The sequence below is a fragment of the Macrosteles quadrilineatus genome, unplaced genomic scaffold, assembly GCF_028750875.1.
Source record: "Macrosteles quadrilineatus isolate MER2022 unplaced genomic scaffold, UCM_ALF_1.0 Scaffold_8__2_contigs__length_117827958, whole genome shotgun sequence".
Lineage (NCBI taxonomy): Eukaryota > Metazoa > Arthropoda > Insecta > Hemiptera > Cicadellidae > Macrosteles > Macrosteles quadrilineatus.
In genome coordinates this window covers 79,962,092-79,984,293 of record NW_026542601.1, presented here as the reverse complement: position 1 = coordinate 79,984,293, position 22,202 = coordinate 79,962,092, and the positions used below count along the sequence as shown (strand labels likewise).

At 36.3% G+C, this 22,202-nt stretch overlaps 2 protein-coding genes across 2 annotated transcripts in view; both read left to right on the top strand.

Annotated features, from left to right (window-relative positions):
- LOC129000499 (katanin-interacting protein-like) overlaps positions 1–6,939 on the top strand; it is a 38,755-nt gene extending 31,816 nt beyond the window's left edge. Inside the window, exons 12-16 of the mRNA XM_054427461.1 lie at positions 2,988–3,169; positions 3,981–4,120; positions 5,372–5,473; positions 6,096–6,202; positions 6,798–6,939. Coding sequence (XP_054283436.1) covers positions 2,988–3,169; positions 3,981–4,120; positions 5,372–5,473; positions 6,096–6,202; positions 6,798–6,882 — 616 coding nt within the window. The 3' untranslated portion in view covers positions 6,883–6,939. The remainder of the gene's footprint in view (positions 1–2,987; positions 3,170–3,980; positions 4,121–5,371; positions 5,474–6,095; positions 6,203–6,797) is intronic.
- Positions 6,940–9,353: 2,414 nt separating this feature from the next.
- On the top strand, positions 9,354–21,324 carry LOC129001253 (26S proteasome non-ATPase regulatory subunit 12-like). The gene is made up of 9 exons (XM_054428486.1): positions 9,354–9,418; positions 10,872–11,046; positions 11,658–11,894; positions 17,492–17,632; positions 18,391–18,527; positions 19,179–19,403; positions 19,982–20,156; positions 20,859–20,936; positions 21,044–21,324. The coding sequence occupies exons 2-9, from the start codon at positions 10,882–10,884 to the stop codon at positions 21,257–21,259; spliced, it is 1,374 nt and encodes a 457-aa protein (XP_054284461.1). The 5' UTR covers positions 9,354–9,418; positions 10,872–10,881; the 3' UTR covers positions 21,260–21,324.
- Positions 21,325–22,202: the final 878 nt, after the last annotated feature.

The window sequence follows — 22,202 nt, the reverse complement described above, 5'->3', positions numbered from 1 at the left end:
AAGAACCGTAGTGTCGTAACTGCCCAATTTGGTGATTTTGAGTCAGGAGTGGTTTCTAAGTAATGTTTGCATTTCTAAGTAATATAAGAAATTACTGAGCAATTTAAGTTAATTTCTTTTACTTGCTCTCCTGAAAAGTTGCCATTTTGCTGTTATGACACTATGTCTCTTGGACAACGGAATGTTACAAAATTACTGCAACCTCTTAAAAATATAGTTACTGTAATGTCAATTTCGTGTAGGTTTTCTTTCGGTGTTAGTTACTATTTAAAGCAGTGAGCTTGAGAAGTTTAGCTAGCTTACCCAAGAATACCAGGGTCTATGAGCTAGTAGATAATACACAATAAAATTTGTACATCAAAGGATAAGACTTTAGTCCATGGACTCTAACTTTGCAAGTAAGCTAGCTGTACTCTAACCAATTTTCAAATGGTCATTTGAAGTAGTTGTGTTACAGGGATTTGTTAAAAGATATTTAAGACAAATGAACCAATAGCCAATGGCAGGTAAACAGAATATATACAATTTATTTCCAAAGACATTACAATGACTATTGAAAATTAAAAAAGAATAATTTTTATACACAACTTTAACTTACCCGGAAAAAGAGTTCCATGGAGTTACTATCAAAAACAGAACAATAAACAACACAACTTACTTCCCCCTTGTAGAAGCAAAACATCAGGCTATTTGTTTTGTGGATTGTTTGTGCGTTATCAACTGTCAGATGTACAAATGTATAATTCTATATATGTCTACAGTAGGTCTGAACTGGACTATGAGCCCCCAGAGTTGCCACAGGGCAGGGCCGGTTCTAGGAATTTTTCAGAGTTAAGCGAACACCCGAATCAGCGCCACCTAGGACCCCCCCCCCCCCACTCCACCACCATGAACATAACTTAACCCTATTTGTAAAATTCTTTTCCCAAAAATTTTGGGAAGAACTTTTTTATAAGTTTAGGTTAGAAGAATACTTGCAATAAAAGACTTTTTTCAACTACTGTTTATTATTCACAGAAATTTAACATTTTTACACTTTTACTCATCATATACACTTTAGCAAAACACAAAATTAGCAATTTATTTCTAAAATGTGAAATCAATTTTTACAGGATAACTTTGATACGATATAAGTTTTTATAAAGTCTATTACAATGACAAAACAGGTGTAGGCAGAGGAATTTTTAGGAATTTTTAGCAGTAGGAACTGAGACAAGAGAGGAAATTTTTAATTGAATACATGTAGAAAACATGAAAAACCAAATTGAAGTATTACCTTGACAAAAATAATACAGAATGTTCAATTTGATGAACAGTTCAAAAGTTCCTACCAGTTAAAAACTAACTCAGCTTTGATCTTGGCTAATTCTTTAACTGCTTAGTCGGTATCAGCTTAAAACACTCCTAATCATTAACTTATCATAACAATCGTCAAAATAATACCAATACGATACGGTATACAACTAAGAGTACAATACAACTTAACGTACTGCTATGCTCTAGGAGGGGAGAGTTTTCAGGGGGAGAAGGGCGGGGGATGTTTCTTGTTGTGACAAGTGGCGGTGGCGCTACGCGCTTATCTCGAGCATGAGTCATGAAATGAAACCATAGAACTATAAACTCAGGCCCCGAGCTGTACGATGCCGAGCGTCAGCTCACTACAAATTGAAACTGCAAATATGCAAGTATACACGTTTTCAAGTGCTGTTGGTACAAACAGAATAAATGCCTTTGGTGTGGTGCTTTGGATTCTTGAACCATAAACCATACTCCCTTTTGAACTCTGAGTGAAAAAAACCAAAATTAAGTTGTTCACTTGTCAGTAAAGATGTTTCCCATTTTGTCTTTTGAAAAAAAAAAACTGTGTCCCGATGGCGCCACTTTTTCGTGGCGCCATATGCGACGGCGTAGTTCGCGTATGGGTTAAACCGGCCCTGCCACAGGGCTTTGTGTTCCAATTACAGTTGCTGTCTACCTGGGGAGATCTCTACTACATTGGTCTCAATGGTCTACAGATGTATAATGCTGTATATGTCTACAGTAGGTCTGACACTGGACTATGAGCCCCCAGAGTTGCCACAGGGCTTTGTGTTCCAACTACAGTTGTTGTCTACCTGGGAGATCTCTACTACATTGGTCTCAATGGTCTACAGATGTATAATGCTGTATATGTCTACAGTAGGTCTGACACTGGACTATGAGCCCCCAGAGTTGCCACAGGGCTTTGTGTTCCAACTACAGTTGTTGTCTACCTGGGGAGATCTCTACTACATTGGTCTCAATGGTCTACAGATGTATAATGCTGTATATGTCTACAGTAGGTCTGACACTGGACTATGAGCCCCCAGAGTTGCCACAGGGCTTTGTGTTCCAATTACAGTTGCTGTCTACCTGGGGAGATCCCTACTACATTGGTCTCAATGGTCTACAGATGTATAATGCTGTATATGTCTACAGTAGGTCTGACACTGGACTATGAGCCCCCAGAGTTGCCACAGGGCTTTGTGTTCCAATTACAGTTGCTGTCTACCTGGGGAGATCCCTACTACATTGGTCTCAATGGTCTACAGATGTATAATGCTGTATATGTCTACAGTAGGTCTGACACTGGACTATGAGCCCCCAGAGTTGCCACAGGGCTTTGTGTTCCAACTACAGTTGTTGTCTACCTGGGGAGATCCCTACTACATTGGTCTCAATGGTCTACAGATGTATAATGCTGTATATGTCTACAGTAGGTCTGACACTGGACTATGAGCCCCCAGAGTTGCCACAGGGCTTTGTGTTCCAACTACAGTTGTTGTCTACCTGGGGAGATCCCTACTACATTGGTCTCAATGGTCTACAGATGTATAATGCTGTATATGTCTACAGTAGGTCTGACACTGGACTATGAGCCCCCAGAGTTGCCACAGGGCTTTGTGTTCCAACTACAGTTGTTGTCTACCTGGGGAGATCTCTACTACATTGGTCTCAATGGTCTACAGATGTATAATGCTGTATATGTCTACAGTAGGTCTGACACTGGACTATGAGCCCCCAGAGTTGCCACAGGGCTTTGTGTTCCAACTACAGTTGCTGTCTACCTGGGGAGATCTCTACTACATTGGTCTCAATGGTCTACAGATGTATAATGCTGCTGGCAATGTCATCACTCTCACACCTTCTAGTGAGTAAAACACAGTTTTTTATGGCAGACTATAATGTATAGTTTATATTTTCTCTAAGAAATTTGTGTCACTGTTGCCCTATCCAAAACTACAGCGTTTTTTTTTAAATTTATATATTGTTTGACTTCGCCGTTATAATCATCCCTGCAATTTTTCCCTATATTAGTACCAAGCTTTATATGACGTTTACACTAGGATTGTTAGTTTAAACATTAGTTTTACCCTCGATAGGTGCACTGTATAGTTTGACACAAGCTGAGATGTTGTGTTGGCAACGGCCAATGCCGGATATGCTGAAGTCAAAAACTAGACCTTCACAATTGTTTTTGTGAACTCAAAAACTCAATGCTGTAACTAGGCCTATCCCATTAATTTAAATTTTTTTCTAACATCCAAAGTGAAAAGGAGTTAAACATTACGAACTATTTTATACAGTTAGGTGTCAAAGAATGTACAGTAGAGTTGCAAGTTGATAGGTATGTTTATTTTTTGTCAAGTGTTATACAATTCATTAAATTTGTTTTAAATCCTCGCTGTGTGAAAATGTCCAATATACTTTGACTTTCTATCGTTAGATAGTTCGATACCCCCTTATCCACAAAGTGTTGAAATATCGAGGTTCTTCTGTTGGGTCATTTCTTGCAACTTGGTACATTAGACCGTTTGTGGAAAAGTCTATTGACAAGTTGTTTTGTATTTAATCCTATCAAGTTGTAATATAGACTATAGTTGAATTATTGGACTGTGACATTAAAAGTCATATGTCTAAAATGAAACTAAAATGTGACTAAATTAGTCACACTTTGTTAGATATCAGTGCTCATCCGGCAAGTGTGAGAGAGTTGGATGGAATGGAGAACGACGTGAGGACGGTTGATAAACTGATCGATGGTGTCAACAACTCCAGCGACGGCAGACATGCTTGGCTCGCACCCATACTGCCTGGACAGGTAAGTAATATTATTTGCTGAGGCAGATTGCACCAAGCACGGTTCTAACAATGAAGCTTACAGCTTATTTTTTTGAAAAAAATGTGTGTGTACTTTGTTTTTTTTACAACTTTTGTAATATTGATCTAACGTCTGGCTAACCTTCTATCCATTAAGTTCGGTGTCTAGACATAATCTTTTCAATAATTGGCTAGCCATGTCATGCTAGGTCATGTCAACAAAATTTTGCCCTGGTATTTAAGGTTGATGTATCTATTAAAATAAAAAGTATAAAGCCGGGTTTCTTAGACGCGGAAGAGGAGCGCGGAGGGGGGAGAGCGGAAAACCGATTAACATGGCATCCGCTTCTAGGAAAACAGTAACATTAAATTACCTAAGACAAGAGAGGTCCGCTCTCTCCGTTCCTCTCTCCGCGCCTAGGAAAACCCAGCATTAAAATGTATCTGGTGACGAGACGACGTGTGTCTTTGACGCTTTAGAAAATTTGATTCCGGTCCACTGTAGAGGCTGTTTTTTTTTTTACAATTTGTTTCTTGTTATTAAAGTTGTTTAAAACCTCGTTTAACCAGATAAAACAATCTAATCACAAACAATAACTCCGCTAGTTATATAACCATACAGTAACGCACAAATTATTAAATTAACCCTAAAATAATAGAACGAAAAATTTCGTCGACACTAGCAATCAGTGTCACCGGACATGAACTAAACACAAAAAACGAGCTTAAACATTTGCAATGCGATGAGAAGTTGACTTTTGTAGGTTAGTCTATAGTAATAAATAGTAGATTGACGACAAGAATACCTGTATCATTGACTATAGGATTTACTGAATTGAACGTCCCATCTATATAGACCAGCTGTCGCCAATTTCTATCAAAAAAGGTCATAGTTGTGTGAGCTTGTGTCACAGAATGTGCTAGTATCTAAATTCTATTTTCTACTATATTTTTGTGTTACTGATCAACTTGATTGGTCGAATAACAGTTGCTATCGCTCGCAAAACGTCATTCCATTGACTTTTTGTCTTTGAGTTTGACTTGGTAAAAAGGATTGTGTACTTGACATAAATTTAGTAATTTAGATGGCTCACATCATCTAAGGTGCTTTTGATTTTAAAAAAACTGGTGACAACATTAATATGGGGAGGGAATCTTTAGTTGTATCAATAGTGATAGTCAAAGATTAAAAGAAATAATAACAGTATTTGAATCTACTCAAGTTATTGACAAGTTTGGTGGTTTGTTTCAGCTGAACAGAGTGTACATTGTGTTTGACAGTCCTGTAGCAGTGTCTGTCATCAAAATTTGGAACTACACTAAGACGCCATCTCGTGGAGTCAAGGAGTTTGGGGTAATCACTATACACTTGGTTAAACAAAAGTCCTCTCGGTGGATTTATGGTCTTTGCACAAAGACCTTGTCAAAATCGATGAAACACTTCTGTTTGGTCTTGATATAGAGTGATATAGTCCTTCAGGAGGGCTTGACTTTTGAACAGTTGACGTATAACAAGAACTTCTACGTTGATACCGAAACGTTGGTAAACTGAGGTGTTTTATAAATTTTCACACAGTCCTCTCCCAAATACCACGAATCTACTGGGTGTGATGGTGGAAGCCTATTCATGAAAAAAAACCTCTTTGTTCAGTAATATTTGCTTGAATTACATTAGATAGGTACCGATTATGATGAACTTCAATGAAAATACAAAAGCTATCACAGATAACTTTTTATTCTTGTCCGGTCTAATACAATCGCCATAGCACTAAAATTTGTAAACAGTTTCTTTTCAGATTTTTCTGGAAAAAGTACTAATATTTAAAAATTCATATGAATAAGAAAAAGATGTCACTTCAACTCCCAACTGTCTAGTAGTTTTTAGTTTTATTATCTAAGTATGATCTTTTATAAAGTAACTGTAAATAACGGTCACTAATTGTATTACTGTTTGTTAATCAGCTTCTATATTACAGATCCTGGTGGATGATTTGCTAATTTACAACGGAGTCTTGGAAACTATTGTTGGAAGTGTCTCAAATGTTCACACAGTCAGTTTTACCCATCGACATGTAAACTACAGGTAATTTGGCAGATGTTTTACGTCCTAACCATACACTTAATCTCTGAAGTATATTTCCATATTTTTTAAAAAACTATGTGTCCATTGTCTAAATGTATATTCAACCTAATATTTGCTCTATTGGGGATCAAGCTGGTCTAGTGGTTAAAGCACGGGACTTCAGTCCCTGAGGTCCCGGGTTCAAATCCTGCCAAATAACCAATGGATTTTATCTAAGTGATAATGCCACAACCCCTAGGGCTAGCCTGAAGTAATGTGAAAAACAATCCGGGGCTTTTTTTTACCATAAGATTATAATTATTTTACTTTACTGTGACACTATTTATGTATGTATATACAAGATAAATAAAGAAATTTGACTATGACTATGACATGTACCATTTTCCTGAAATGTTCTTACATGCGAGATTATCTGTAAAAGTTCATTCAATTATGTTATTTAAATAAAATGCTACATCTGGTGGGGTGTCTATACTCCACTCCCCAAAAATCAACCAGATGTTATGAGATATTAGCCCCATTTAGTTTGGTCATTATTTTACGATTAAATATTTCTATTGTTATGAAATTTGATATAGTCTATATTATGTTTCAGCTTGAGCGGTGGAAAGGAGCAAGACCGATTGTCAAGTATCACACCTGACCAATCTCAACGTCCATTTACCTCCATCCAAACGTGACATGGTCGTAATCCCTGTAACAGTTATAATTATTATGAAGTTTCCCATAAAATTGTGGAAACTTGTAATGTCTACTCTATAAAATGTGAAATATATTGTACCAGAGTACTAAGACAACTAGACTGTGCATGTATCAATAACTGTCTGATAGTATATATTATGTTTCGTATCCTTTCTTGTCAAAGTATTTAGTGTTAAACATGGAATCTGATTCATTTGTCAATCAATATTCCTCAATAACAAATTAGTTGGCTGTAATATGTTCTCCTAAATAAATATATATTTAGTTTAATTTGAATGGTTTCAGGAATATGTATTGTAAGTTTTAAGTACAAAAGTGTAGTAAATGTTTAAAATATTTATTTGTAGATAGGCCTAGTATATATTTTCTTGCCGTATTTTAATAATCATCAGTTTGCCACAAGTACACTCTAATTTAGACCTGTATATTTTGTACAAATATATGTTTGGTTTAATTTATGTCTATATGTGCTATTTTGTATAACATAAAAAAATAAATGAATTAGTTTTAAAAACTGAGTACATTTATTTTTTTCAGTTTAATTTTTATTTAGCCAACTCCGGAACTCCCTGAGTAAAAAAGAAACTAATACTTTGGTTATTAAGTTGGTCCTGAACTTTTGAACATTCATTTCAGTGTCTACAAAAGCCTATATGCTACCATTTGCGTGAATAGTTTGGAATAATTGGTTACAGGTAGTTTAGATAAAAATAGGTGGTGTGGTGGTGATTATATCTGACATAACACATCGGACACACCATTTCTTAGGTTTGTTGGAAAAAGCAGAAAGCAAAGTTCTCGCCCCACTACACCACTGCATAGGGAGCACCTGAAGGGATTGGTTATAAAGAATAAAAAGTTTGATTGTAAAAAGATTATCAGAGATCAAACTTGTCTTAACTGTTGTGTAAATCTCACGTATAAAATACGGTATAGACTGGGACGGGTGGCGTCGTCCTGTAATCCAGCTACTAGGAGGTCACGAATTGTGGATATTTATAGGCATGCACTGTGGATGCGATACTCTCTGGTGTGGATTAACGTCCGCACGAGTGAGTACTACGACTATCCGCAGTACTATCCTGATAATTAGACCAATTCGTATATACCAAGGCAAAAATGTGGTTCAGATTCCACTATAAACTGTAGGCCCCTTAGTTGCCACTAGCTGTATGGGCTATTAACAGCTGTGTCTAAGGAATATGTAGGCAAGGCCTTAGTCACTAACAAGACTACAAGATCGTGTCACTCATCCTACACTCATCTCCATTCATACTTTATAACTTGGCTTAAAATAACTACTTTGTATGGTTGCCATTTCATTATAAAGTATAACATTATTTTGTTGAATTCTGAAGAAAACTTATACAAACTTTGGTTGATTATATGAGACTTGTTATAAAGGAAAGATAAGCGTTGTTTTTTAAAAGTTCTAATGAAATAAATTTACATTATCATCTTGAGAATAAACCAGCCTAGTTTCTTGCTGTGATGAGCGAGTTTAACAGTAGTAAGCAGTAGTGGAGTATGTAATATGAAATCTACTTATTTTAGCGCTATTATATTATATAGACTTTGTCCTGTAGGCCCGGGTTATATTCCAGCCACTGGCCGTCCCAGAGATTATTGGATGGGAGGGATATATTCCCCCCCCCCCCAAATATTTTATATTTTATTAGCTAACATAAATACTATCATAGATAAAACATACGTGTTGGTTAGTCTATGATACTATTAAGTTGAGCAAATTGTAGAGCTGAAATATGTATAAAAATACGTTTTTATGCTTTAAATTAAACATTTTTCCGGGTGGGGCCCGAACCCCCGCCCCACTTTTTACTTTGTCGCACAGTAGTCCAACAAAACCACACAAAACTACATGCTTTTACTAGACAATACGTGTGTGCTTGAAAATAAGTTGGCAACACTTAAAGATATTACAACTACGATCAGCTAATGGTGCAGCGTTTAGCGTTTCCCATTTCGTTCAATGTTTGGATTTAACCTAACCATTTTTCTATTCGTGATTTAACATAAACTGTACGAAAGACTAATTATTTCTATAAAATGTGTAGAACTGTAGGAAAAATATAATGCGTAACACGAGTGAAAACTGCCTTTGCTGTACTCGAGAAACTTTCCACACTCACCTATGGCTCATGCGTAAACATTTCTGTCGTGTGCAGCAATAATAGCTACACAAATAACAATAAAACGACATAATGCTACTTAAAATAGCAAATAGCCGGTAAAAAGCATGATAGAAGGGTAAGAAGTATAGTATAATCTACGATATGTTCATAAGGCAATCAAAAGGGACATATCATGGTAGAAGGGGGATATATATTTTGTAATAAGTTAGATCCCGCAGTTGCATGGTTAAAATTTAAGTTTACCCATCTGTCACATTAGTCAGGCTACATTGAATTGAAATCTAGAAAAAAATGTAACCTCCGTCCGAGTGAGTGACTCGCAATTTTGTGTACTTAGATTTTGGGTTGTTTTTAGTCTAATGTAAGTACAATTTTTATGAAGTCCGTGTGATGATAAATTTAAAATAATTGTTGATTTAGTTGTTTTATTTACTGAATTAATCTTATAATTTACATTAGTAATAATTTCACTCCTTAAGTTCAATTACTGTACTGGGTCTTTAACACTTGGAACCCGCTTTACGGCCCTGGCTCTCTTTATTGTATGTTTTATTGATTTGAATCCAACTTGAATAAATAAAGGAAAATTCGCATTTATCGCCTATGTAACTTAGTGGGCTAGGTCCATTACGAAAAAAACTTTAGTTTTCCCTCTAAGGTGAAACTTAGCATGTAGGCCTACCTATCTTATTGTCCTACTGCAGTACACAATAACTTAAAGCTCATTTCTGCTTTATTAATTCCCGTTCACGTCTGTGCTAGTTTTAAGGTATTTAAAGATCTCAACAAGAATCTTGTATGAATACAATGTTAGGCTACCCTTAGATATAAGTGTTTTTTTACCCAAATCTATCTACGGGTAGCTTACTGACGACGGGTTAGGCCTAACTTATGCCTACAGTTTCTTAACTGGGCTACTCAAATACCGATTGAAACTATTGATTTGGTTAGCCTACTAAACCTTCATTCCATTTTGTTCATTACCTATCACTACTATCAGCAAGTTTGGTTAGTTCAGTTAGGTTGGATAACTTATAACAGTTTAATTTTATAATGAAATAACTTAGGTTAGTCGTCAATACTTTGAGAATTTATAGTTTGAATCGACTGCACAGGGAGGGAGGGGGTAAGGCCCAGGGCTGCACTTTACTTGACGTCCTACACTCATTCGATTGGTTTCTTCGATTCAATATTTTCATTCGATTCTTTCATTTGATATATCGTTTGGTTAGTTAGGTTAGGTTAACCTTACCTAACTAACCAAACGATATATCGAATGAAGCAATCGATATATCGATCGATATTTTCATTCGAATGAGTGTAAGTTAGGACGTCAAGTAAAGTGCAGCCAGGCCCAGTTAAGAAACTTACTTATGTGACTGCCTAGCCTAAGTTAACTGACTTGTAAAATTCTTGCGATATTCACAATTGCGATATTGTCTTTTCTATTGTAGGCTGAGATAGTTAGGCTACACAAGTTTGCAACACTATTGCCTGCATCATTCACAATCCTAGTCTCTGAGACTCATTAGATTCTGAGATATGCATTCTGTTATAACTTAGGTCCTTTTGATTATCTGCAATTCAGTTACCGGTATCTTAGTAACTTAGACTCTGTTGAAACAACCCTGACTAACCAGACCTTACAATATGCCTAGGTGCCATGTTTTAGTAGATAAGCTTAGAGTTTTTAACTTATTGTATCGTAGGCCTAACGTACATGTGTTTACTTTTCTTATAAAAAACCTCCAGACGCTTTTATGATGGGTTGATAATTTTTGTGTTCACCATTTGGGATCATGTGTTTTTCTTAGATCTACAACCATGGCTGACGGGAATCTTGCTTTTGAGGGTCGCATTGTCAAAATGGAAGTGGATTACAGTACTACATGCGATGAGAAGATTCCAGAATGTAAAAAGATGGCACAAGAAGGGAAAATGCATGATGCGCTTGACGCTCTCCTAGCTCTGGAAAAGCAGACTCGAACGGTTAGAAAGAAATTTCCCACTTATATTAAGCAGACTAGAACAGTTAGAAAGAAAATTTCCCACTTATATTACCGTAACTTATCAGATTTATGAAATTTCCCTGTGGAGTTTCCTCGTTCACTTGTTAAGGTTATTAATTTTATACTACGGTAACCGTAGTGGGTATTTTATTAACACCAAGATAACAGTGTAATACTCAGGTCTATAGTTAAGTAACGTCTAACTGAATATATAGCCCTTGGCTAATTTGAAATCTATGAAAATAAATTGTTTGTATGGTATGCCTAATTAATATTCATATCATCCTGTGTTACATTATGAAACATTTTCAAACTCAAGTGTTTGCATTCAAGTGTTTTGCTAACCTTGGTTTAATATGAATTCTCAATCCTTATAGCCCAAAAAAAATTGCATACAATTTTACTCTCAGGTTATTTGGGTTTTACTGAAATTGTTCACTTATAATTAGGCCTATAATGGATATTCAATCAAACTTGAGCCAAGAAACTTAACGACTCTTGTTAAGTTATTTTATTGCATCCCTGATAACAGCAATATCCTAAAGTTTCAATCTATAAAAATTAACAAGAGTGCAATTTAAAATGTTTCAGGGTGCTGACATGTTCTCGACCGGTCGCATACTTATCGCCATCGTTCAGATATGTTTTGAAGCCAAGAATTATGCGGCGCTGAATGAACACATAACATTGTTGGCCAAGCGAAGGTCGCAGCTGAAGCAGGCAGTAGCTAAGATGGTACAAGAATGTTGCTCTTATGTTGATTTGATGCCCTCCAAGGAACTAAAACTCAAGTTGATTGATACTCTACGCAGTGTCACTGAAGGAAAGGTATGTTCATCTTTCATTATCTTTTGTGTTGCTACGCGCTCTTGAATATGTGTTGCTAGAATAGTGTTTGTGGCGTCGCGTACTTTGGTGTGAGAATGATGGGTTAAGTTAAGGAAGATCTCTTGCAATCCACAAAACTTCAAAGCGTTAGGACCATTTCTTTTGAAAGCAGAGCCCCAAAGCAGAACTAACTTACGTGCGACAGTGCAACATTGTCACAAAAAGACGGGGAGGGCTGCAAAAAAGCCAGCCTGCCCAGTGGCGTAGCCAGGATTCTGCTTTGGGGGGGGCCCGATCCGGGGGGTGGGGGGTCCCCCCTGGGAAAAATTTGGTATTTTATGGTGGTAAATTGCAGTTTACAACACCTCTGGAGGCTCTAAAGTAGAGAATAATATTGGTGTATTACTACTAAAAATTAGTTTTTTTACTGTTCTGAAATCTAAACAAGTTGCCTAAACTACTATTAATCTACGTGACGTAATTTTAATAAAATAAATCAAGCTAACAAAACTACACTCAACTTATACCTAGAATAAAGCATACTACACCTTTTCCAATTGTATTTCAGAAAGTGTCAAGTTAATTTCATAAATCGTCAATTGTATTTCAGAATTGTCAATTGTATTTCAGAAAGTGTCACTTGTATTTCAGAATAGTCATTTGTAGTTCAGAAGTGGTCATTTGTATTTCAGAATATATCAATTGTATTTCAGAAAATGTCAATTGAATTTCAGAAATAATCAAATGTATTTCAGAAATAGTCAATTGTATTTCAGAATGGGAAACTCAAATGCTCTTGTCTCAGCTGTTCTCATTTACCATTCAATCTTAAGATTTTACACTTTTTTATCTTCTACCTTACGGTACTTAACGTGACCATTTTTACTATTACAGTGAATAAGAAGACTTGTACAAAGTTAAGAATATTTATTTACAATATGTACTACAGCTACACTGGGAACATAATTAAAAAAAAAAAATTTTGTAACATGTTTGGGTGACCCGGGGCAATTCTGGCACGGGGCAATTATAGCAATGGCCTATATTTTTTTTAAATTTCAGCTTTACAGATCAGTGAAGCAATATTTGTTATTTCAGCATATACCTCCTATATATAGGAAAGCATTTTTGTAAAAATAAAATGTTTGCAGAATTTTTTATTAGCGATTAAAAAAGTACTTTCTTCCACAGCCCGAGGATATCGAAACATCGCACACGGCTAATTTTTTTTCCCCTATGAATTTTATATATATTTTTTTTTTATACTCAAAGATAATTGTTCAGACTTAAAACTTCATGAACAAAAATAGTAATAGCAGTTATCCCTTTAAGATATTTAAATTTAAATGGGTGCTATAATTGCCCCATTTTCATATGCTATGGGGCAATTGTGGCAAAGAACCCGGGGCAATTATGGCAGCTATATATCTTTATACAAATAATGTATAAATAAAAGAATAAATTGTATAACAACGTGTGTTATGTGTAATATGTTTCATTTCAGTTCATTTGGATGGCTTTGTAAACACCTTTTGCTTAGATTACTCTATGGCAGCCTGATTATTTTTATTGTTTATTGTTGCTAGAAGTTTTGAGGTTAAGGCCCTTGTACGCTTGTACTGTCTTACCGGTTTATTCACAACTTCCTTATAAATAGAGATAGAACAAAAATTAAAACACCATCTTAAACAGCTAAATTAGGCCTATGCCATGATTGCCCCAATGTCAGAGCAATTTAAACAATAAGGAAAATATAAGGTATTGCTATAATTGCCCCAAGGTTGGGGCAATTCTGGCATCTGACACTCCAAAAAAAAAAAACCTCAAACCCCCTTAAGGGGAGTTTGAGATTGTTGTCTAAATATATGAAAACACTAGAGGAATAACATAGAATTACTATGGTAATTGTCAAAATAAAATGAAAAATATGTTCACCGCGGTACAAGCAGTTAAAGTTAAGGTTCACGTCTGGCTGCCAGAATTGCCCCGGGTCACCCTATAAATACTTTAAGAATGAGCTAAAAATAACATGGCTTAAAACTACATTTAAAAAGTTTTATGTTAAAAGTACATACACTAACAATGTTTTATTGTCAACGCCCAACTTGCATGTTATCCATCCCGAGCGCTGCAGGGTAATGCACAGATGTGTGCTGGACAGCACGAGCACAGTCTCCACCAACTATAGTGTTCATGGCTTGGTCGACGATGCCCTCCAGATACACGAGTCTTTGTTCCACAACACCAGGGGGATTGACATTTGGGACTCTTAGGTTGGTTTTCACAAATGCTTTTATCTTCGACCAGATTGTTTCTACTGGGTTCAGCATAGGTGAATATGGCGCCAACCGCAGCAGCACTGCGTCTGTCCCAGTTATGACGTCCTCCAACCTGCTGTGGCAAGGAGCATTATCGACAACGACTACCAGGTCCTTAAGCTCGTTACCATTCTCTTGCCATCTTCGGAGCATAGTCTGGAGCCATTCATTTGCTGTCTGATTCCGAAAAGATCCTCTTCTTCGCTCCATGCACAAGACACCAGCACCCGATATTGCGCAAATCAAATGAACATTTGGCCCTTTACTTGCTGGTAAGGTTTGAATTGCTCGGTCACCCACTTTGGCCCTCCCTCGTTTACGTCTGCAAAATAAATTAAAATTAGTTTCGTCGAACCAGACGATCTGTTTACCTTCTTGAATATATCGATTGAGGTTTCTCACATATTCCGCACGCAAACGTTTGTTTTGTTCTGAGTTCATTGTAATGGGCTCAGTGTGAACTGTTTTCATTCTACAGAGTCTCCCCTCGAGATAATTGCCAATTGTGGAAATGGCTATATCAGTGTGAAATGTAGTCAAAACTTTCCTCTTGATTTGTTTCAAACTGATTTGACAGTCATCTTCAACCCATTCTATGATTTGATCAATTTGTTCCTCAGAAAGTATTTTTGGCTTCTTTCCTCCTTTCAACTTTGGCGTTTCTTCTCCAGACCTGACCCATTCATAAGCGGTTTTATAGTTTACATTCAGTTGATTACAAAGTGCCACCCAATCCTCTCCCCTGTTAGCACAGCTAACAATCCTCTTCCTATCCTCTTCACAGTTTTTTTTGTAAACCTTTCTTATCACATTTTCTGTCTCTTCGATTTCCTGTCGGCAAACGTGACATTGTTCCATCTCTGCGATTGCTAGTTGATTTCTATAGCACTTTTCATGTAATAAGTGCCTACATGGAATAAGTCTTATCACTTGCTTTCTTAACATTGAATGAATGCAAATGCCACAATTGTCTTTAAGCTCCATTTTTTGTAGTAGAATTCTTTAACAATTTTTAAAAAACCCTACGAAGAAATTACAAAGTAAACAAAATTAAATTATTACAGTGTTAAAAAGATATTGCTCAAAGCATAGCCTAGCACTGGTACACAGATCAACAATGTATTATTTGTTTATGTTTATTTCATACAATCAGGTGTTCTGTAGTAACAAAACACAGTACATCAGATGTACATAGTTGGTTGAAAACAGTAGTGCCAACCGTTGAAAATTATTTTATTTAATTTCTGAAATTCAATTGCTATATTCTGAAATTCAATTGACATTTTCTGAAATACAATTGATATATTCTGAAATACAAATGACCACTTCTGAAATACAAATGACCATTCTGAAATACAATTGACCACTTCTGAAATACAATTGACTATTCTGAAATACAATTGATCGATTCTGAAATACAAATGACTATTCTGAAATAAAAGTGATACTTTCTGAAATACAATTGGAAAAGGTGTAGTGGTCGTTCAGTGATCGAAAACTCGACCCAAAAATATGTAATGTACACGCAATGACTATTGGATACTGAAGAAGACACTATATGTACCAGCTGCCATCATTTTTTTAATTATAAAACATTGTACAGAAGACCCTATAATCGGCACTGTACCACTCCGGCACTCCAGTAATCCGGCGTCTTTTGGCGGGAGGTCTTCCGCGGTCGCGGCAAAATTCTGATTATCTCCCGCGGCCGTGTAGATATCATCATTCTCTCCGGCGGTCATGAAAACGTCATCGTCGTCTTGCGCGATCGCGGCAATATCATGAACATCTCCCGCGGACGTATAGACGTTATCATCGCCTCCCGCGGTTACGGAAACGTCATCGTCGTCTTGCGTGATCGTGACAAAATCATGAACATCTCCCGCGGTCATGTAGACATTATCGTGGTCTTTCACGGTCGCGGCAAAGATTTTATCATTTCCCGCGGCCATGTAAACATCATTGTCTACTCCCGCAGTCACAGAAACGTCATCGTCGTCATCCCCGATCGCGTTAAAATCACGAACATCACCCGCGGACGTGTACACGTTATCATCGTTTCCCTCGATTTCGGAAACGTCATGCCTGATCGCGGCAATAGCGGTTTCCGATTGCGCGATCTTCAGAGACGTGTTTTTATTGCATTTTTATGTGTTTTTATTGATAACATTCCAGTAATTCGGCATTTTATATAATAACAACACGTATTGTGTAGTGTGTACACACTCATTTGACTGTTTCTAGAACGCGCGTTGCAACGCTACCGTGTGCCGTGTGTACAGGGTAACTAAAAAAAAAATTTCGGGGGGGGCCCGGCCCCCTTGGGCCCCCTCCCTGGATACGCCACTGAGCCTGCCCAACTAGTTTTAAAAAAAATTTAATTTTTTAAATTGCTTTTTTTAGTTTCAATTTTTTTTTTCTAGGCCTATACCTATTTTTTTTTTATTATTTATTTTTACAGGCAAAGTTTGGACTACATGACCCTTTCTTACACTTACAAGTTGACAACTTTATTTTCTGCAAAAAAGTTCTCCTTTCTACAAACAGTAACTCTACAAAATGTCATGCATTATATAAACAAAAGTTGCGAAGTCAATATTCGGTGCTTTGGTTGCGAGATGGAATAACCGAATTGCCAAAGCGATACAATGTTAGCAGTATCCGTTTTCGAAACGGTACGTTAATATGTGTTTGGAAATGTATTTGTTTCCAAATATTCATTAAAACATTAAAACTATCACACACACGGTTCATTTACACGTGAAGCAAAGCACAAAGATAAAGTCTGTTGCAGAAAGTTAAAAACGTCCTGCTTTGGGGAAGTAGAGTAGGCTTTGTTTCAACTACTAAATGCCACTGTAGCGTTTGGGAAAAACTACAGTGTAGTGAGAAGATAGGCCTAATGTGTTTACTAGAGCTCCATTCCCTATTTACTTACTCAATTGATACTACCTCTTAAATGTCACCTTTTCAGTTAATATTGTCATCTTCAATTAATGTTTTTGTGTCAATAATGTTTTGGACTACAACAGTTCCTTTGTTTTAAATATCTACGTCACTTTGAAGAATGATAGAAGTAAAATTGGAAATTTTTACATGGAAGACTTAAAATGGTTAATTTTTATGTAAGTTACCAGACGATTAACTCTAATGTTTCTCAGGCCATCTTTCTCTGTAGTGATTGTGTTACATTTTGTATTCGTCTACACAAAATTTAAAATCATGTAAAATTAATGAAAATTTTCTATGACGCCTCTATTGTTTTTTTCGTGTTGGTAGATTTACGTGGAGGTCGAGCGAGCTAGGCTTACTCACAAGTTAGCCCAGATGAAAGAAGAAGAAGGAAACATAACAGAAGCGGCCAACATCATTGAAGAGCTCCAAGTTGAAACTTATGGCTCTATGGAGAAACGTGAAAAGGTAAAATATTTTTTTGACTTGGAAATAAGATTGAGGCGGCTAGGTATGCAGTAGGCCTAGAATTATAGATTAAATAGCAACTTAGAATAGAGACAGTTAAAGGTAGTACTTGTTGTACTTTTAGTTTATTTATTTTGGCAAAGTTAAACTTTCAGTAAACAATGTCAAACAAGGACTATTTAGATAGTTTTAGATATTTATACCAGTGACAAATTGATTCATAGACCTTACCCAGATTTGAGTGAGCTGTATTCTTTTTATATAACCTCCTTGCGAAATCAACCCTTTTCATCCCCATGTTATCGTATGACTATAAAAAACCTGGTTATTTAAGAGATGATTGCAATCATTTTCCTGTATGATTAAGCTAGTAGGGCCTATAGTACAAGTTTTCACAAAGTTTCAGGATCTGGTCCCATATTTGGGTGGAAAGTGCCTGAAGAGCTTAACAAAATTAGTACATTAACCAAGCCAAAGCTGGAAAGTCACTACGTAAAACCACATAGAGAACTGTAGTTTGGTCAAACAACCGTCACCAATCAAAGAACTTCAATCAAAGTACAAAAACTTTTGTTTTAGGGCACACTTGTTACTCCTATGTGACTTTTTAATGTAGGCTATTGTTGGGTTTTACCATAATTAATTCTTACATATTCCAAAATTTCTTTGTATAATAAAGATAGTTTTCCATGTCTCACTATATGACAGATGTTAGTTTGTTTCTAATTTTACAAAAATATTCTCAATTTTATCTTCAGGTGGAGCTGATCTTAGAACAGATGCGACTGTGTTTGGCCAAGAGTGATTATATCAGAACTCAAATCATCTCAAAGAAGATTAACACAAAGTTTTTTGAAGATGAGACTACATCTGATCTGAAACTGAAGTATTACAAGTAAGTATGTTTGGCCTGTCTTGATGCATGAGTAATCACTGTGATTTTTTCTCAAAATAGTCTCTCAGACCATTTTGAACCCCACCACTGATTTCTTGGTGTGCTAATGCTAATATAGTTGAGATAAGACATTTATTGTCTGGTCCTGGTGTTAAATTTTGAATAAGAATTTCAAAATGTGTGTAATAAAATTAGTTTACTTTGTCTTTTATAAGAAGTGACCACTGGTGGTAATGTACACATCTTCTGCTGTACACATGACTTATCAAACATGTATCTGAGTAGATGCAGTGCTCCCTCAATAATCATAATGTTGCCGGTTAGATTTTGAGAATAGTTAGAATCTTTTCAATGGATCGAAACTGGACCAAGCTGTCCTTGGTTATTCGGCTAATAAATTGCCGTGGCTAAAGTAACAGCTGATCTTAATCAGTTACAAATCTGTTAACTCACGTGATGAACATTCTTTGCTCATCTTCGCCTTAACATATGTAGAGATTAGTACCTAACCTACCCTAGTGCTTCAATGTCACAACACATCTACATGACTCGTTTTTGCAGAGTTAAAGTTGATGCAATCAATGTACTTCCTGGAGCCAGACAATAACCAACACAGGTGAGAGGTGATTCTGAACATCTGTTTGTGCGTAGGTTGATGATCGAGCTGGACTGTCACCAAGGGTTTTATCTTGCAACGTGTAAACACTACCGTGCAGTGGCCGCTACGCCAAGTGTGCAAGCGGACGCAGAGCTGCGCAAGACAGTCGCACAGAATGCTGTGCTGTACCTGGTGTTGGCGCCGTATGACAATGAACAGAGCGACTTGACACATCGTGTTCTAGAGGACAAGGTCATGGAAGAGATCCCATCGTACAAGTGAGTAGGCCTAGTTGAGAATGTGATAAATGTTTCACGTTAAAAACACACACAAGTTGTTCCTCCGAGTAATGTAAGGGAGCACACTATTTTAATTGGTACCAGTTGTTTCTACACTTGGTGCTAGTTTTGTTTATTCGTTTTTCTAATAAAAATGTTATTTACTCTCTACAAATTACTTCATAGTCAAGTTATTAGGCCTATGCATTCTATTGGTTTTCTTTACAACCACAATGCTGTACAGTAAAGACTTTACCTATTGTGCATGTTAAAATTCAATTCAATAAAATAAAATTCAATTACAGGTAGCCTATATTAAAAACCATCTCATTGTAGAATACAAAACCATTTTCTTCAACTTCTTCATCTATAGATTTCGATCTGTAACCAGGATTTGATTTCTGCCAATTTATAACTATCCTGTGCTGGTATTAGTTAAATAAATAAATAGTTATCATTAAATAAACTTTTAAACAGTTATTAGTGTTAGCATACAAAACTATCATTTACCTAGATAATATGGCTACATTTTTTTTAAATGAAAAAATTAATTGTGTAATTGTTCTGTCCTTTGTCAGGGAGTTACTCCGTCTGTTCATTAACCCGGAGTTGATCAAGTGGTCAGGCTTGTGTGAGGTTTACGAGAAAGAATTGAAGCAAGGCTCGGCCACAGTGAAGGCGACTGAGGTGTTTGCAAACAACGAGGACGGTCGTAAGCGCTGGAAGGACCTGCGGAGTCGGGTGGTCGAACATGTGAGTAGAAGGGAGTAGTTGGTGGATAGTAAGTCGTAATTTGGCTCTCGTGGTTAATTGATTTGCTTCCTATTGTCGCTAATTATACACTGTACACTAGAGAACTAAGCAATCCTTACAAACATATTCTCAGACGGACCGGGAAATCTGCAGTCGTTGGGCTAGTAGTACTGTCCTATTAGGCCTTTGTCCAATAACAGTTTTCCCCGAGTTCAAAAGTCATAAAAAACTAAAAAGTTCAATTGAAATGTAGCTTATCACATTATTTTGCACAAATGAATAGTAAATAAATCACTCACCAGATTAGCGACCTCAAGTAGTCCAGTCAGTTTGAGAGTTTGTCAGGGTCCCTCAGGCCCCTAAACTAGTACCAAATGGGTGGTTTTTAGGTAGGCCCCTACTGTATTTCATTGTCATTGAAACATTTGATACTAGTATATGGACGTAAATCCAAAGAAAATATTTACCCACCAATTAAGTGCTGGTATCAATAATTATTTCTTGTGTACATTTTCCAGTAACCAGTGAAGTGATCGATAACTCAATCTTAGGGGTTTATAAAGCATGACTTAAAATCGTTTTGTCATTTTTTGTATGCCTGTATCTTAGACTCTGATCAGTGCCTAAATGTAAGTTATAGTCATCATCCACCAAGATTTGCCTACATAATAGACATTAGCTCACACCTTGTAATTTTTTCAGAACATCCGAGTAATGTCCAAGTACTACACCCGGATTACACTGAAGCGGATGTCAGAGTTGTTGGATCTGCCGAACGAGGTGTGTAACCAACTAACTTGCGGCAATAGTTTGATGATTGATAGTTTTAGCTTAACCTGTTAAACCTGTTAAATTGTCCAAATAACATTTGTGTACTTGTTGTTCAGGAAACTGAGGAGTTTCTCAGTGAGATGGTGGTCAACAAGACGGTGACGGCTAAGATTGACCGGCCGGCCGGAGTGGTCAGTTTCCGCACCATCAAGGACCCGAGTGACGTGTTGGACGACTGGGCTAGTGGACTCGACTCTCTGATGTCACTTGTCAACCACACGACCCATCTCATCAACAAAGAGCAGATGGTGCATCGCCACCTCATATCTTAGTAGTGGAATGATCCAACCATTTGTGTGGTAAAAATAAGTTATTAAATTGATTTGATATTTTTGCATTTACACTTTTTCAATTCAACTTAATTCAAGTGGGCTGTTATTTTTTTCTTATAGAGAAATTTTATAAGATATGTTTACACCTTTTGTGTCACTCATGAACTTTTGTCACAACAATTATTTTCTATTGTACTAACATTTTGTTAATGGCTGTTCGTCAAGAAACTAAAGTTGTTATCAATCGCCTTTGTTTTGAATTTAAAATTTTGTCTATTCCACCTTTTTTAAGAACTTTTGTCCTTGAATGGTGTTTTTACCATCAAATTATTTCAGTGATGTATTTAATATATGAAATAAAATGTCGGATTAAGATCCTTTAATGCCTGTAAATAGTACTTCAATATATATTTAGTTGTAAGGACTAATAATAGTTTACTTACAATTAATAAATTAAAGGATTACAAAGACAATTCATTGTTCTTTTATTCTTTTTCCGATCAAACATGCTGGAATGATAACTGTGTAACATTATTACTGTTATCATTCCAGCATGTTTGATCAAAGTCATTTAAATTTACAGAAAATCACAATACACATTTGGTAACTTTAATACCTTTACTTTCCATCCACAATTTATTTTATACAAATATGATATCAAATGTATTGTGCTACTTGAGGGATCGGCACGATTATATAACATATACCTTCTTCAAATTTGATTGCATAAATACAGTAGAACTCCGACAATCCGAATCAATGGGGACCAGACGCCATTCAGATAATCGGAGTTTACCTGGAATTCTGGGAATTTTAAAGAAAACTCCTCATTTTCAGTACTAAATGAACTTTTAATTATTAATAAATTAAATCGGAACATTTTTACAGTTTACAATGCTCATAGTATGTGTTCTATACATGTTATTAAGTTAAAAGTGTTCCA